Raw genomic sequence first — 18,534 nt, 5'->3', positions numbered from 1 at the left:
CACCCAGGCTGGAGTGCAGTGGCGCGATCTCGGCTCACTGCAAGCTCCGCCTCCCAGGTTCACGCCATTCTCCTGCCTCAGCCTCCGAGTAGCTGGGACTACAGGTGCCCGCCACCACGCCCGGCTAGTTTTTTTTGTATTTTTAGTAGAGACGGGGTTTCACCATGTTAGCCAGGATGGTCTCGATCTCCTGACCTCGTGATCCACCCGCCTCGGCCTCCCAAAGTGCTGGGATTACAGGCTTGAGCCACCGCGCCCGGCCTCTGCTAGTTTTATCTACGTATATCGACCACTTCTTTTTCCCCAGGCTATCTATGATGACCACCATTGGATAATGCACATGGCCATTAGTGTGGAAGCAAATTCTAACAAAATTCATAGAAATGACAAGATTACCATGATACAACTCGCGTAGGTACTGCTGAAGCATCAGCATCTCATGAACAAAGCTTATAATATTTGGTATATTATATTTGGTATATTTGACTATTATGGTATATTAGATTATAATATTTCATAACAACTAAAATAATGATTAATATTTATGGCAACATGGAAAATACAGAATCAAATGAGAAAGCAAGGTACATCACATCTGTATTATGTATATACATTAAAAAAGACTAGAAGAAAACCTAAACAAATGAAAATTGCCTGATGACTTTTTCACTTGTTTATGTAGATATCCATTACTCTTGCTATAATGCTATTTGTGTAACAGAAAATATAAATTGTTAAGATTTATAAATACCAATAGCACACTTAACCACAGTGGGATTACCACTACTTATCAACTGGCTGACTTCATGAAAAATGCTTTTACAGTCAACTGATTTATCTAAAGCTCACAACACGCTGATCAGAAATGGAGACTATGTCTACTACCATAATTTACACTACATAGCTTCCCATGGCCAGGCACGGTGGCTCCTATCTGTAATCCCAGCATTTTGGAAGGCTGAGGCGAGAGAATCACTTGAGCCCAGGAGTTCAAGACCAGCCTGGGCAACACAGTGAAACCTTGTCTCTACAAAAAAATGTTTAAAATTAGCCAGGACTGGTGGCTTGTGCCTATAGTCCCAGCTACTCAGGAGACTAAGGTGGGAAGCCTGAGCCCATGACTTCGGGGCTGCAGTGAGCTGTGATCGTAACACTGCACTGCACAGCCTGTGCAACAGAGCAAGTGAGACCCCATCTCAAAAAAAAAAAAAAAAAGCTTCCTACCCAGGTACAGTAAGTAGCCTGTACCTTAATCCCAGCTACGAGAGGCTGAGGTGGGAGGTGGGAGGACTGGTTGAGCCCAGGAGACTGAGGCTGCAGTGAGCTATGCACCACTGCATCACACCCTGTCTCTTAAATTTAAAAAAAAGGAGCTCCCCATAATTTTCACCTCAAAAATTTAATATGAACTCTTCTTAGGTGATTACTTTCAAGAAATAGTCCCACTTCATAAAACAAAATCAAAATGACTTATAGAATGTAAAGATTCAAACATATATACTTTCAAATGTATTAGTTTTATACAAAAAACTAAATTTCACAATACTAAGATTAAGTTAAAGGGCCATAAAATTAGATTATCAGTCTGTAGAACGACACCATCCAGTATGTCTGTCACTAACTACGGGTGGCTATTTGAATTTAAATTAAAATTTAAAAAATTAGAAAATTCAGTTCTTCAGTCACCCTAGCCACATTTCACATGACCAACTGCCGCAAGTGGCCAGCGTAGCGGCTACAAATTAGGGAGCACAGACATCCAACACTTCTTTCAACACAGTAAGTTCTACTGGACAGCACTACTCTTGAGGAAATTTGCCACAAAAATGGCATAAAACGTAACATCACACAATAAAAAATCAAGATGTAAATAAACATGTTCTGTATCTTGACTATGGTAGGAGTTTACTGGTACACACAACTGTCACAACTTAACGAGGCGTGCATTTTAGACATAGTAATGCATGTAAATTACTTCTCAATAAAGTTAAGGGAAAAAAAAGAACAAACACATGACCACTGATGAATTTCTAAGGAAAATAAAAAACACTTAGGACATACATAGTAAGTTCCAAAGTCCTGACCAGCTTGCTTACAGATTCCGCGGCTCTAGACTCCTGGGGTATCAGTCTGCAGTCCTAAGCAGAGTGGAAGCAGATGGCTGGGACAGTGAGGTGAGTGCATAGCTGTGTGCAGTGAAAAGTGGTGGACACAAAGGCAGGAGAAAAGAGATCGAAGATATTGTGGAAAGCAAGGGACAATGTATGTGGCCCTCCTAAAATGCACCACTGCATCTCAACCTCAAAGCGTCAACTACACGGTGAAAATCACATCCACTAACTGAGGGGCCACTGAAGACAAAAGGAATTAACAAACAGTTATACGGCATATAGCCTCACATAGATATCTTTAAAATGGTTTAAAAATGTTAAGGTAATAAACTACCCAAAACACTTAAAGATTTAATATCCGAGACTCACAACGGCCAAGTATTACGAATCTCAATTCTATATGAGTGAAATATCATTCAGGTGATAAAAGCTGATAGGTTAAACCAAGAATCACAGCTAATCATTAACAGCAACCACAGCTCCTCCTGCCTCAGAGTGATTACAACCAAAAAGCCACTCTCCAGGCACAACCCCAGCTCTCTAAAAGGTGGACAGGAGAGTGGAGAGGATGGGGGAACAGGCTTCCCAAAGTAATTCAGCCAAGAACAGTGATCCCTAATTTGTTCAGTTGACAGTAACTGCTAAAGTCCAATGGCCTATTAGGACAGCAACTTTTAATTATTTTTGTTATGTCAGATATTTTCTATTTTATTCAAACACTTCTGTAATCACTAGTAGCTATCAAAGGTTTATTAGAAATGGCAAAACAAAGTTCAATAGAAATGGTTAACGATATTATGGCATATTAGCTTATAATATTTTATAACAATTAAAATCATGATTATGAATATTTATGGCAACATGGAAACTACAGAACCAAACAAAAAAGCAAAGTACACCACATTTATATTATGTACATATATTTAAAAAGACTAGGCCAGGCGCGGTGGCTCACACCTGTAATACCAGCACTTTGGGAGGCCAAGGCGGGCGGACCACCTCAGGTTGGGAGTTTGAGACCAGCCTGACCAACATGGAGAAACCCTGTCTCTACTAAAAATACAAAATTAGCCAGGCGTGGTGGCACATGCCTGTAATCCCAGCTACTCTGGAGGCTGAGACAGGAGAACTGCTTGAACCCAGGAGGCAGAGGTTGCCATGAGCCAAGATTGAGCCATTGCACTCCAGCCTGGACAACAAGAGCAAAACTCTGTCTCAAAAAAAAAAAAAAAAGACTAGAAGAAAACCTGAACAAATGAAAATTGCTTGACTGATAGCTTTTTCACTTTTTTGTTTATGTAGATATCCATTACTCTTGCTATAATGCTATTCGTGTAACAGAAAATATAAATTGTTAATATTTATAAATACAAACAGCACACTTACCACAGTGGGATTGCCACTACTAATCAACTGGCTGACTTCATGAAAAATGCTTTTGCAGTCAATTGATTTATCTAATGATCCTCTTTTTACAATTACTGCTACTGCTAGTAGAATCTGTTCCCGAACATACTTTTGAAGGCTGTAAAACATAAAAATCATTATGAAAAATTTACCTAAATCTAATACAAGAATACTTCCAAACTTCTCTCTATGCCTGTAGCTACTAATAACATTGCTTACATGTGAGAGTAGCAGAGCCAAATGGTTATGTACAGACTCCAAAGCCAGGAGGCCTGGGTTCAATCCCAGGCTCCATTGTGGACAGGCTGTATGACCCTGGGCAAGACAGTTAGCACTCAGGGCCTTGGTTTTCTCATCTGTAAAATGAGAATAACACTGCTAGTGTTATTATAAGGGTTAAATGTTCCTAGAGCTGTGCCCAGTACATACTAAGCACTATACAAGTGTTATTTGCTCCAGGAAGCATTCAACAGATGTAAGTCAGCTCCCTGTTAAATATTTGTAGGGAAAAAAATCACTAAGATTAAGATTCCACTAGTTTGGAGATAAATTCTGATCTAACCTACACCTACAACCACTAATCTATCCTAAATCCCATTTCCCTTTAATGTTTAAAGGCAACATACTAGCTATCCAAGATACATCATCATGGAAACATAAAATTGTAAAACACACACATTCAAAACGTTCATATCTAGGTTCTGTTCCTTCATGTGATGACAGAAGCACCCGTCCCAAGTGGAGGCATTTTACCAAGCCCATTTGACCACAAGGGCACAGAAACTTAATTGACTTTTCACAATCTTTTCTGAAAGATAAGGATCAGAAAACATACTCCCAAACTTTATAATCTAGCCTCTAGAATCCCACAAAGATAGAGCCACCATGTGCCCCTGGAATAAACTCAAACCCCTTAACATGGCTTATAAGCAGTGGGAACCATTCTAGCTTTCCTGGGACAGCCTCAATTTAACTGTTGCCCCAAATAATTATTAATAGTTCTTTATTTCACTCTCCAAAGTGTCCCAGTTTGGACACCCATCTACAGCCACTGGTGGCTGCTCCTCTCCTTGATGTCTGCCCTTCCACACACACTCACACCTGCAGACATATTGACCTTTCACTTCCTCACTCCACAGTCGTGCACTTTCAGGCCTCTGAACTTCTTCTATTCCCTCTCCCAAGATTGTGATGTCACTTTCTCCAGAAAGTTATTACTCAGGGTTCCCACGGAACCCTCACATGACATGACATATCTGTTACTACTGGTTCACTAGCTCCCAGACCAGCTGCCCATTCTATGCACACTAGCATATGCAAAGCACACTGCCTGCTGCATAACATGCATTTATTATTTATACAGATGAATAAACATGTCTCCCTATCGTCAAGACTGAAGTGAAAAAACATTCCTTCAAAACATACACTTGAACCATTCATCTTTCATTCATTAAGCAAATAAATGCAGAGATCCTACTATGTGTAAGAATATTAGTTGGCCAAAGGGAATTTCTGTACTTTTAAGAGGACAGAATAGTTTCATAGGCACTGACTACTACTAGAAAACATACATAAAGCTGAAGACCATGACTACAAACATACACAAAGATAGTTTCAAATATCTCTATTGGCAAGAATTAAAATTTTTAGGAGAATGAATAATAGCTACCATTTATTGAATGCTTACTATATGCAAGAATTTATATGAACTAGTTTCACAAGTATTAACACATCTAATCCTCATGATAATACTACTATTATTCACTCCATTTAAAAATCAAATCAGAAGGCCAGGCGCGGTGGCTCACGCCTGTAATCCCAGCACTTTGGGAGGCCAAGGTGGGCGGATCACGAGGTCAGAAGATAGAGACCATCCTGGCTAACACGGTGAAACCCCGTCTCTACTAAAAAAAATACAAAAAAAATTAGCCGGGCCCGGTGGCGGGCACCTGTAGTCCCAGCTACTCGGGATACTGAGGCAGGAGAACTGCATGAACCCGGGAGGCAGAGCTTGCAGTGAGCCGAGATTGTGCCACTGCACTCCAGCCTGGGCAACGGAGCAAGACTCTGTCTCAAAAACAAACAAAAAAATCAAATCAGGAAATTAACGCACAAAGAAGTGATCTGCCCAGCATTGCAGAGTTAAGTGGCGGAAGTAGGTGCAAACCCCTTTCTTGACCACTATGCTACACTTGCCTCTTTAATAAAGGGCATTGTGCATTTCACTCTATACAAATTTTATTTCAATTAAGAGGAAAACAAAAAAAAGAAAAAATTATGTGCACATACTGGGAAGTACACATTATTTATGTAATAGTTTACTACATAGCCTATAGAATTCTACCTATGCAGTATGCCAAAAACGTTTAACTTGACTCTAATCCACACTGTAGGGCATTCTACAAGATACACATATCTGTGTCATGAAAGGCAAAAAAGAGCACACAACTATTCTAGATTACAAGAGACATGACAACTAAATACGGTGTATCATCTCTGGCTCACCTAGATTAAAAAATAACCTACTGTACCTAAATAAAGCAAGTATTAATAGATCTGAAGCAACAGATAGACTGCAATACAAAAACAAAAAACCTATAAAAAGGGGCCGGGCGCGGTGGCTCAAGCCTGTAATCCCAGCACTTTGGGAGGCCGAGACGGGCGGATCACGAGGTCAGGAGATCGAGACCATCCTGGCGAACACGGTGAAACCCCGTCTCTACTAAAAAANTTCTGCCTCCCAGGTTCAAGTGATTCTCCTGCCTCAGCCTCCTGAGTAGCTGGGATTATAGGCATTCGCCACTGCACCCGGCTAATTTTTGTACTTTTAGTAGAGACTGGGTTTCACCATTTTGGCCAGGCTGGTCTTGAACTCCTGGCCTCAAAGTGATCTGCCCACCTTGGCCTCCCAAATTCCTGGGATTACAGGCGTGAGCCACTGCACCTGGCCTGAAAGCTTATCTTTGAAACTGCATGTAGCCGGGCGCGGTGGCTCAAGCCTGTAATCCCAGCACTTTGGGAGGCCGAGACGGGCGGATCACGAGGTCAGGAGATCGAGACCATCCTGGCGAACACGGTGAAACCCCGTCTCTACTAAAAAATACAAAAAACTAGCCGGGCGAGGCGGCGGGCGCCTGTAGTCCCAGCTACTCGGGAGGCTGAGGCAGGAGAATGGCGTAAACCCGGGGGACGGAGCTTGCAGTGAGCTGAGATCCGGCCACTGCACTCCAGCCCGGGCGACAGAGCCAGACTCCGTCTCAAAAAAAAAAAAAAAAAAAAAAAAAAAACCTATAAAAAGGAAAAAGGATATAACTACTATTCAGACAACTGGGAAACCCAGAATATGGAATCAGAACTGTTAGATCATGTAAATACATCAATTATATCAAGAGTATTGAGAATATGCTTTCAGAAGAGACATGTTCAAAGACTTTAAGGCTAAAGTATCATGATGTCTGTGGCACTCTCAAATAGTTAAGGGTAAAAAATGTATATATACATAAGAGAGAAATAAAAAATGTGACAAAATGTTAACTGAGCCTCTACTAGAAAAAGGTTGTATGTCTTCATTATACTCTTCTTTCCACTTTGCTGAAAGTTTGCCACCACACTCCGGGCTGGGCAACACAGTGAGACTCTCTCTTTAAAAAACAGTTGGAGATAAAAAATATGTATGTAAGCCGAACGCAGTGGCTCATGCCTGTAATCCCAGCACTTTGGGAGGTCAAGGAGGGCAGATCACAAGGTCACAAGTTCGAGACCAGCCTGGCCAACATGGTGAAATCCCATCTCTACTAAAAATGCAAAAAATTAGCCAGGCATGGTGGTGTGTGCTTGTAATCCCAGCTACTCGGGAGGCTGAGGCAGTAGAATCGCTGGAACCCAGGAGGCGGAGGTTGCAGTGAGCCAAGTTCGCGCCATTGTACTTTAGCCTGGGGGACAAAACAAGACTTTGTCTCGAGAAAAAAGAAAACAATTAAAAATTAAAAAAAAATAAATGGATGGATGGATGGATAGATAGATATGTGTGAGCTATTTCAATGTGGAACCCTACAATCAACTCTACAATGAAGCTAATTACTTTAGCTTCTAAATTATCAAAATGATTTTAAAATGAGATTAATTTAGGCCAGGTACGGTGGCTCATTCCTGCAATCCCAGCACTTTGGGGTACTGAGGCAGGAGGACTGTTTGAGCTCAGGAGTTCAAGACCAGCCTGGACAACACAGCAAGACCCTGTCTCAATTAAAAAAAAAATAAAAAGAAGGCCGGGCACGGTGGCTGACGCCTGTAATCCCAGCACTTTGGGAGGCCGAGGTGGGAGGATCATGAGGTCAAGAGATCGAGACCATCCTGGCCAACATGATGAAACCCTGTCTCTATTAAAGATAAAAAAATTAGCTGGGTGTGGTGATGCGCACCTCTAGCCCCAGCTACTCGGGAGGCTGGGGCAGGAGAATCACATGAACCCAGGAGGCGGATGTTGCAGTGAGCCGAGACCGTGCCACTGCACTCCAACCTGGTGACAGAGCGAGGTTCCGTCTCTTAAAAAAAATAAAAACAAATAAAAAGGGAAAAAAAAGAATGAGATTATTTTGGATAATGTAAGAGACCACGCACATATACATAATGAAAATCTGGGCCGGGCGCGGTGGCTCAAGCCTGTAATCCCAGCACTTTGGGAGGCCGAGACGGGCGGATCACGAGGTCAGGAGATCAAGACCATCCTGGCTAACACGGTGAAACCCCGTCTCTACTAAAAATACAAAAAACTAGCCGGGCGAGGTGGCGGGCGCCTGTAGTCCCAGCTACTCGGGAGGCTGAGGCAGGAGAATGGTGTAAACCCAGGAGGCGGAGCTTGCAGTGAGCTGAGATCCGGCCACTGCACTCCAACCTGGGCGACAGAGCGAGACTCCGTCTCAAAAAAAAAAAAAAAAAAAAGGAAAATCTGTTACACATTTAAGTCTACCAAGGTCTCCAGAGTTTAGTGGTTCTCAGGTTGGGGGATGGGGACAAGGGGGAGAAAAGGCTATGATAACTAAACAGCTCCACAAAAAAGAACCTCTCCAGTTGACCTGAAGCTCCCCTGCTGGCCCTGACTCCTTAAGGAAGGCTGGTCCAGATGATGATGGCTGCAGCAACCAGAGCTTTTACTCCCCACCAGGCACTGTGCTCAGAACTGTCTCATGTAATCCCGACACCAACCATAAGAGATGGGTACCAAGTTCCTGTTCTACAGGTAAAACGGAATATTAAAGAAACTTTATGTTAGTTTCCCAAGGTCACATAGACTGCTCTTCAGAAAACTCTAACATTTTAGGCCTAGAGATCAAAAACAATTTTTTTAACCTTCCCACATATAAACTTCTATAAACACAGAGGCTCTAAGGCTTATTTTCTTTTATTACATAAATATAAATAAATATGGAGGTTTTCTCAACTTGTGTTCCATAAGAAGCACACTATCATAATAACTGATTTCAAAATTTTTCGTAGGGTAAAGAAAAATATCAAAACAAATATCATTTTAGTAGAATTCAACAAAACACATACCTCTTCCATGGTTACAATTGATAATACAAATTTTGATGTGTCTGAGTTACACCGTGTGCAAAACAACGAACAGAATAACGGGAACAAGCACTTGCTGACATCATCAGGACCTCTATTCACCCGTACTTACCTTCCTTTATGTGCAGAGGGGCCAAAAGAAAAACAGCCCTGTCAGGTCTAGCAAACATGGTCAAACAAAACAACAAAAGAGCAAACTAGTATCACATCCAAATGGACCCACCAAACCAAAATCAATCAATCAATCAATCAATCCAGCATGACAGAGAAAAGAAAGGTTTCAAACCAGAAGAAGTCTTCCTTATTCTATGAAAACCGGAAAAACACCAGCCATGCCCTCCTCACAAACATGTATATCCACTTATCTACAGGACACATTATCCACTAAACCTGCAACACTAATAGGCTACAGAAACCTTGCCTTTGTTCTCGCACACATTTTTTTTGCATGTAAGGCAGTTAGCAGTTAACAAAGTGCTAAAGTCATGTCAGTATTATTAAATATTATTAACTCAGACTCCCAGAGTACAGTCAACAGAAACAAACGCATGAGTATGAGTATGCTCTAAAATTAAAACTGTATGTATATGTTTATTGCCATTAATCACCATTCCTAAGCACACACATTTCTGATTACATAACAAAATTTTTTCTTCAATGACTTTGGAAATGAATATATAAAGTATTCAACTGCACAAACGGTAAAGATACAAGTGCATTATCTATTCTTAAAAGAATACACGGCCTTTGGGGAACTTAACAAAAAAAGGTAAATAGTAAATCAATTTCTCCCCAAAAGTTATGCCGCTGATAGTTTTCCTCTTTTTTTTTTTTTTTTTGAGACAGAGTCCCACTCTGTCACCTAGGCTGGAGTGCAGTAGCTCAATTTTGGCTCACCGCAACCGCCACCTTCCAGGTTCGAGTGATTCTCCTGATTCAGCCTCCCAAGTAGGTGGGGCTACTGGTATGCATTACCATGCCCAACTAATTTTTGTATTTTTAGTAGAGACGGGGTTTCACCATGTTGGCCAGGCTGGTCTGGAACCCTTGACCTCAAGTGAGCCACCCACCTTGGCCTCCCAAAGTGCTGGAATTATAGGCATGAGCCACTGCACCAGGCCTCATTTTTTTTTTTTAAATCATTCAAGAAATAAATGTACACAATTTTGTAAAATGTTTAAGCAATAAGATACGTATAATATAAAAAGAAAATTTCACCTCATTCCACAAAACTGATCCTATTTTCAATGGAAGCTACTTAAAGATTCTGGAACTTCTTATAGAACCTTTTCTATGCACATTTCTCTTTTTTTTTTTTTTTTTTTTTTTTTGTCTGGCACCAGGCTGGAATGCAGTGGTGTAATGATCTCGGCTCACTGCAACCTCCGCTTCCCAGGTTCAAGCGATTCTCTTGCCTCAGACTCCCGAGTAGCTGGGACTAGAGGCGCGTGCCACCACACCCAGCTAATTTTTGTATTTTTAGTAAAACAGGGTTTCGGCATGTTGGCCAGGATGGTGTCAATCTCTTGACCTCATGATCTGCCCACCTTGGCCTCCCAAAGTGCTGGGATTACAGTTGTGAGTCACCACGCCAGGCCCTTTATGCACATTTCTATGTACATATACAGGTAACATTTGATTTGTTAGTGGTACTTAGCTTCTTCCCTCTCCCCTGTTTTAGGATACTCGCCTGTGTTATATTAATACTTACAATTTTAAATTTAAAATACATTAAAAGAAATAATCACCTCTACTAAGAATCAAAAGAACAAGTAAATATAAAGGTTCTTCATCTAAGTCTAAGGTCAAGTTTTATTTATAACTAAGTTCTTCACAACTCAACAACAAAAAACTAATATCCAGCATAATCTTTCCAAAGAAACAAAACAGAGAACCAAAAGCTTAAACAAAAGGTATTATTTCATCAAGCACCAAAACTACCTACAATCATGTGTATACAAGGGTTTAAAATACGAGCCCCACATAGAACGTAACCTTAAACATCTACAGCTTTTTAAATTTTTTTCTTTTTTTGTACTTCATAGAGACGGGGTCTCACTATATTGCCCAGACTGATCTCAAACTCCTGGGCTCAAGGAGATCCTCCCTCTCAGCCTCCCAAAGTGCTGAGATTACAGGTGTGAGCCACTATACCCAGCCAAAAGTTTTTAAAATGCAAACAAAAAAAGCTCTAAAAAGACGCACATAAGCTCAGCAAAGGTATTTCAGCGGTACCCCTCCATGTACTTACTTGGGCCTTTGTAAGACATAGGTTAAAAGGAATGTTCGCAGAGACTCGATGCTACCTTTTTCCAAGAGAATCCACTCTCGGACAACTGCTTCCATTATGGCGGTGGCAGCTTGAAAAAGGACATAGTCCACTTTACTAGTTTCTGAGGAGAAAATTAAAAACTTTATTTAAACAACTGTTCATTTTACCTTGAACGTTTTACGTTTATTAATTTTAAAACAGAACTTTTCAGACAAGGAATAAGATGGTTACCTGTTCTTTTTTTTATCCAGTGACCTTGCTCTAGCACCACAAAGAGGTTAGTTCCTCTCAGAAGACACCTCAGGCAGGTGGCAGCTAATCACCGATCACAATTTTCACAAACTTTCCTCACCTCTCTTCAACTGTTACTTCCAAAGCATGAAGAACTAAAAAATAACACAGCTTTAAAAAAAATAAAAATAAAAATATAAAGCAATCAGAAAATTTCCTAAGATTCTCACCCTGTGCAAAACAGAACTTTGTATTTGAAAAACATTATAATAAAGTAGTCATTGAACATTACTATCTGTGATGAGCCATGCTGTTAAAATGCTTCATTTTTAAGTATTCAGCTTTCAGCAGGATGGCCCATCTACAATAGCAAGTCCAGAAATAAAAACAATCATGTGCAGGTTTTCTTTCTCAAAATGTAAAAAACAATGTAAGTCACATTTACACAAGGTGAGAAGTGCTTGTGAATTTTCTGATTGCAGTACTGATCAAACTGAGTAAAATCCCAAAGCTACACTTAGAAAGACCCAGTCTTAGCTAACAAGTTATAGTATCTGATCTAAAATCTAAATCAGGGGAGAAAAAATAGAAAATTAACACACTTTAAAATTTTTTATATTAATTTTCTATTTTTTCTTTTATTCACCAATACCACTACAATCAGTTTCCAAACAGCATTATCAACAGGGAGAAACAGTCGAAATGAAGTCAAGAAAAAGCAGAAATTTTCTGAGGCTCTAAAAAATAACCATCATGTGAAATCCATGAAAAGCCCATGATTAGACTCCAGATTATTTGCCAAGATCACTGGACATGCGTATCTGAAAGCCATGAGAAATTAACTCTAGGCATAGACTGGCACCTTCAAGAACTTATCAGAAGAGCATGAAGATACACACAGTCAAGCACACCATTTTCTCTCCTATTCAAGCTCAGGTCATTTAAAAATCTTACAAGTGTTCTTGACATGTTTAGCTATAAAAATGCATGAGAAAAGGTGTACCCTATATAAATTCCTACCACATTAGACTACTACATAGGAGTTTTCATCATACCAAAACCACTAAGAGAAACCAATTTGAATCTTTTTTTAAAGTTTTGATTATTCTATGCTATCTTAACATGAACTCTAACTGAGATGACAATCAGAATTGATACAAATTCAGAAACTTTAAAATATAATAAATAATTAAAATAAAGCAATAGCTTCTAAAAATGTGAACCTATTAGAAAAGATGTGCTTACAGTTCCAGGAGTTTAAAAAAAAAAAAAAAAAGATTTGAACAGAGACCCAGCTCCATCTATTTAGATCACTTAAAGAGAAATATGTTACTGTCTCATAAAGGTAACTCAAATAATCTCTGATTATAAACCTCTTCTTAAAGAAAATGATGTTTGTTTGCCTATCTTCATTTTCTATTGCAATAGTATAAATTTTAAGGACAAGAAACCAGAAATCCTTAACCATGGATTTCAACAATGAAGCAAAATCTAAGGTACTCTCAGAATTTTAGATATAGACCTCCGAAGACCATCTAAATCAATCCCTCCATTTTACAGGAGCTAAGGAAACTGATGCCCCAAGAGACAGAGAGGAAACTGAGGTCACATGGCTGGTAAATGTCTCTTGAGCAATACTAATCTACCCTGAAACACACATGCCACTGAAGACAGAGCAAATAAGCACCTTCACTGTTAACAAGCACTGAAACATTCCTATTTCTAACTATTTGTTTTCACATCCAAGCCTTTTTCTGCCCCTTGGAGGTGGGTGGGTGTTGGATATGAGGGGGCAGTTATAGAAAATGAATATTCGAAATTTTCAAGAGACAAAAGTTTCTTAATTCTTTTTCTTAGACACCTCTGCATGGTATTAAACGAAGATCTGTAAATACTCCCATAAGAAGCTGACTCTAAGAATGGAGGAATTAAAAAAAAAAAAAGCCAAACTCCTAATTTAAAAGAAGAAATTTTCCTAAACTAATAAATTACCCTTTCTCATAAAAACCATTATTAGCTGTCATAAATTTAACTTACACATAGTAGAAATATGCAAGAGATGCTAGAAGGTACTCTAGAATTCTACCAGTATGAAATCAGAACTTCACAAATACATATGAGCCTTACTTTTGCTCTCTGTTATACAGATGCCTGAAACTACAGGGTTTTCATGAAGAACTCACAATTCATCTAGCATTTTTTTTTTTTTTGGAGATGGGAGTTCACTCTTGCTGCCCACACTGGAATGCAATGGCACGATCTCCGCCTGCCACAACCTCCGCCTCTCAGATTCAAGTGATTCTCCTGCCTCAGCCTCCCGGTAGCTGGGATTACAGACATGTGCCACCAGGCCCAGCTAATTTTGTATTTTTAGTGGAGATGGGGTTTTTCCATGTTGGTCAGGCTGGTCTCGAACTCCTGACCTCAGGTGATCCACCCACCTCAGCCTCCCAAAGTGCTGGGATTACAGGTATGAGCTGCCACACCCGGCCTCATCTAGAATTTCTAAACTAACTACTTGCCGGGCGCGGTGGCTCAAGCCTGTAATCCCAGCACTTTGGGAGGCCGAGACGGGCGGATCACGAGGTCAGGAGATCAAGACCATCCTGGCTAACACGGTGAAACCCCGTCTCTACTAAAAATACAAAAAACTAGCCGGGCGAGGTGGCGGGCGCTTGTAGTCCCAGCTACTCGGGAGGCTGAGGCAGGAGAATGGCGTAAACCCAGGAGGCGGAGCTTGCAGTGAGCTGAGATCTGGCCACTGCACTCCAGCCTGGGCGACAGAGCGAGACTCCGCCTCAAAAAAAAAAAAAAAAAAAAACTAACTACTTTTGGGAAGATCTGCCACTGTTCAGAGAATAAATTATTTTAGGTCACTTTAGCAAAATGCTTTCATTTGCTACCATAGTAGCTTTCTTTAATAATAATTATGTAAATAAAATTAATTTGAATTTTGTCAGCCATCTGAAACTAAACAGAAACATGAAGACAAAAGTTAAGTTAATAATACAGGAAAAGCACTACACTCTGACCAAAAAGTATTTTTAAAAAAGAAAAAACCCTGGTAGTGAAGCCACAGATACACAGCTACTACAATCAACTCCCTGGCCTTAAGTATTTCTGTCCAAAGCACGGGCCATATAAGCTCCAAAAGTCTGCGCTTTGACTCAGCGACAACTACGCCCACCAACTAAAGACAGAAAGTCTCAGATGGAAGATGATTTATTAATTCCCAATGACTGACAGCACTACTAAGGAAACAATTTTCCAGAGATGTCAAAGTTTACCAGTTTAACTGACTTTTTGGTGGTTTATTATTTTGGGTTTTTTGGCACTTCTGAGATCAGAAGTCAAAGAAATCCATTTCTCCCTGAGAAGGAGCAAAAGAATGCCACAAAGTTAGCTCCAGAAGAAATAAACCAATCCCTCACAGTTCTTGATTATTTAACAAGAATAGAACTCACTTGTTTTTTTAAAGGAACATATGACCCTAAAAAATTTAAATTCCTAAGTGCCAAAGACTTCTGAAGTGAAAAAGTCTAAAAGTGCTCTTCTGACAAAATGCACAAGCATGCTGCATGCACGCACAGCTGCATACACCACACACACACACACACACACACACACACACACACACAGAATACAGCAAAGAAAATAAAAACTAGAATGAAAACAAAAGGATAAGAAGAGAAAGAAATGAGGAAAAATGAGCGACATACAAAACTCAAGTTAGAAGTGAGAAGGCAGAATTTTAAGAGGCCAGAAAAGGGAAGCATCAGAGAAAGTCTCCCCTTTAGTAGAATATATTACCCAGACCTTCTGTAAAAATGACACGTAATCCCTAAACAAGAATGCGAAAATTCTGAAATGCGATTGACTGCCACTTGTATGAGAAGTCTTCTTAGAGGAATTTACCCTTCTGTGCTGGTGGCAACTGAATAAGGAGTGAAAAGATTTTCTGTGAAGTTTAGATGTAAACATTAATGTAACACAGGGCTTTGCAGTACATTAATGATTATGCTTGTAATACATGCACTCCACCTTTTAAACAGTCAACGTCTCAAAACCCAAACTGATTTTAAAAGCATGGCCGGAACTAGCAATACTACTCTTTAGAAAATTTTATCAGGAAAACAAAAGTATTCCAAAACAAGCTCAATCATAACAAAGCAACAATACTTCATAAAATACACATATTCTAAAAAGGAAAGAATGGTATAAACAAATATGCTCTAATAAAATACTTATAAGTTAGATCAACTATTTCCCAACTAGTGTAGAATGACACTGAATTCCAATACAAAGTCAGATGAAACACTGATGGAATCCTAGTCAATGTCGTTACGGCATATGCCATGAAAACCAGACTCAAATTATTTTAGGTTAATAGTTTAACACAATGGTTTTCTAAATCCATTAATGCTGAACAATTTCAAGGCAGTAAGGATGAGTTAATGCTCCCTTAAACTCTTTATGCTGTTTAGTTCTGCTTTCTTTAACACTGAGTTAAATAGCCTCCACAGGTGTAAGTTAAATCTTCTTAGTGCCAGAAACGAATCGACACGACTATAAAAGCTGACCACTGAAATGAGTAAGTTAATTAATTAAAACAGCTTCAGTGAGAATTTAAAAGGTAGTTGTTGAACCTGTTCCTCTGCTAAGACCTAACTCCTGACAGAGACAGAGCCACCTTCACCACTGCTGCTAGTTCCTTGCAGAGAACACAGCATTTTTTAAGCCGATCATATTTTTTAAAAGCTGTTTAAAATCAAGTATATGGCCATGATATTTACCTTACTGTTCACAAAGTGCTTTTACATAATGAAAAGTAATTACATTTTCACCTCACAAAACAACTTAAGAGAGCAAATCCATCAAGGCAAATGGTATTATTATGGCCGTAAGGCAGATGCAAAAGAGGCCCAGGGAGGTGAAGTGACTTCCTCAAGGTGCACCACTGGTACCTAGATGTCATAGTTGCTACATCAGCACTCTTTCCACTACAATCAAACAACTCTCCTTCATAAGCCCTTATATGGAAAGCATTTTTAACACATAACTTTAAATGTAGTTTACTTCAATCTGGAAACAGCCTATTGGTCGCTATCGATAAGCCTTTACCAAAAGCACAAGAAAAAGTCAGACGTTTTAGTTCTTAATACTCGACTAACCAATATTATGGTCACAGATGACTCAAGTAGCTTTCTAGAGCCTTACAAAAGACGGCTCCCACTAAAAAAAATCAGCCGGCAGCAATCAGGTTATAAAATAACAATAACTAATGAAGTCTCTCTTACTATTACTGAAAAATATCTAAGAGAGAGATGGCACATCATATATAACTCTTAGAAAATGCCATCTTTGAATAAGACAGTTGTATTTCTTGTGATTCTTTTAGAAGAAATCTTTTCTGTACATGTCAGATATAAGATACTCATAAAACATATTTGACAAAAGTAAAAATTGGTGCTTTATTTTAGGGTACATACAGTGACACCCTACCCAGAAATGACTAATATTTGTTAGGCAAGCTGAGTACAAACTAAATGGTAAAAAAAAAAAAAAAAAAAACTATGGAAAACAGCTAAAAGAAAATGTAGACATCTCCAAAAACAATCTTAATTTTAAAACTAACACTGGGCTAAAAGATATTATAGTACATATCCTATAATAAATTATATTTGAAAACTGAAAAAATACTAAATTTTTCTCTCTGCTATTAACCGCCTTCATGTTATGGTCAATAATAAAACAAATTGGGGAACGCTATATCTAGGGGGAAAAAAATCCAAAGTAAAAACAAAGTTTCCCGTCTGGCTTTACAGAATATCTTTAAAGCTACTCCAGGAGAATGATTATTAATTTTAAAAATTGTAACTATACAAACCTGGTTTTTAAAAAGGGATTTAAAATAGTTAATGTTTAAGACAGCAAACCCAGATCTGATTATGCCAAAATACTTTATATTTTTTAAGTGAATACTTACCCAAAATATGCTTGCAAACTGCAAATGGTGATTTTGATTTCCTAAATGATAAGAATATGTGCTCTGCATGCTGGCGTTGTTCATTATTGACCATGGAAGGTGGTGCCTTGAGAGTTAAAAACAAGAACAGATACATTTATTTAATGACAAAGCTTAAACAATACCATATTTTTACCCACAAGAACAGAAAATGCTTTCACTTTTAAGTGGCAAGAGAGACAAATTCTTGCTTAACTTTTTAAGGAATTACAGTATAAAACTTGATAATAAATGTCAAAAACATGGTTTCAGAAAAAAGGAAAAAAATTCCTGGCAAGGTTTGAGTCAGAATTCTTTAAAGGTTTTTTAAAAACCTGCATTTTAGAAAAACAGATACTTATCTAACATTTTTGGGGGTTTTAACATTTAGCTGACTTATTACCACCTTTTATTCCAAAATATACCACTTGGACTAACTTGACCTAGTTCAAATAATTTCAAAATTATTCAGTACTGGGGAAATTGAATCCAAGTTACTAAAAATCAATTTCCAAAAGCAATCCTTTAAGACACAGGATCAAACAGTTCCACCTCAAATTTTCTAAAATCACTATTAAACCAGAAAAATTTGGGAACAGTTAAAGTTTGGAATTTATGAAATGTATTTCTGAATAATAAATTAATCACCCAAAATTCAGACTTCTCTCTTAACAAAAACAATTTCTAAAGTCTGCCCAAGTTTTTAAATACCATTTTGGTGTAACAATCGTTCTTCTAAAGACAATAATCTTTTGAGTCAGATCTACCTAAAATGTACATTCCTGTTACATGGGGTTTGGTTAACTTTTAACCTATTAAGACTTACAAATACTTAATTTGGGAAAGGGGGCTGAAGGTAGATGGCAGGAAAATAAACCTGTATTATTCAAACCATTATATAAAGAGGGCAAGTCATAATTTCAATTAAATAATCTAGA

At 38.8% G+C, this 18,534-nt stretch overlaps 1 protein-coding gene across 1 annotated transcript in view; it reads right to left on the bottom strand.

Annotated features, from left to right (window-relative positions):
* XPO4 (exportin 4) overlaps positions 1–18,534 on the bottom strand; it is a 111,516-nt gene that overhangs the window by 73,777 nt on the left and 19,205 nt on the right. Inside the window, exons 2-4 of the mRNA XM_025364693.1 lie at positions 17,579–17,684; positions 11,341–11,482; positions 3,498–3,636 (exon numbers count right to left, since the gene is read on the bottom strand). Coding sequence (XP_025220478.1) covers positions 3,498–3,636; positions 11,341–11,482; positions 17,579–17,684 — 387 coding nt within the window. The remainder of the gene's footprint in view (positions 1–3,497; positions 3,637–11,340; positions 11,483–17,578; positions 17,685–18,534) is intronic.

The sequence above is a fragment of the Theropithecus gelada genome, chromosome 17 (genome assembly GCF_003255815.1).
Source record: "Theropithecus gelada isolate Dixy chromosome 17, Tgel_1.0, whole genome shotgun sequence".
Lineage (NCBI taxonomy): Eukaryota > Metazoa > Chordata > Mammalia > Primates > Cercopithecidae > Theropithecus > Theropithecus gelada.
Note: the sequence above shows the minus strand (reverse complement) of the source record. Positions and strands in the feature narration are given on the sequence as shown.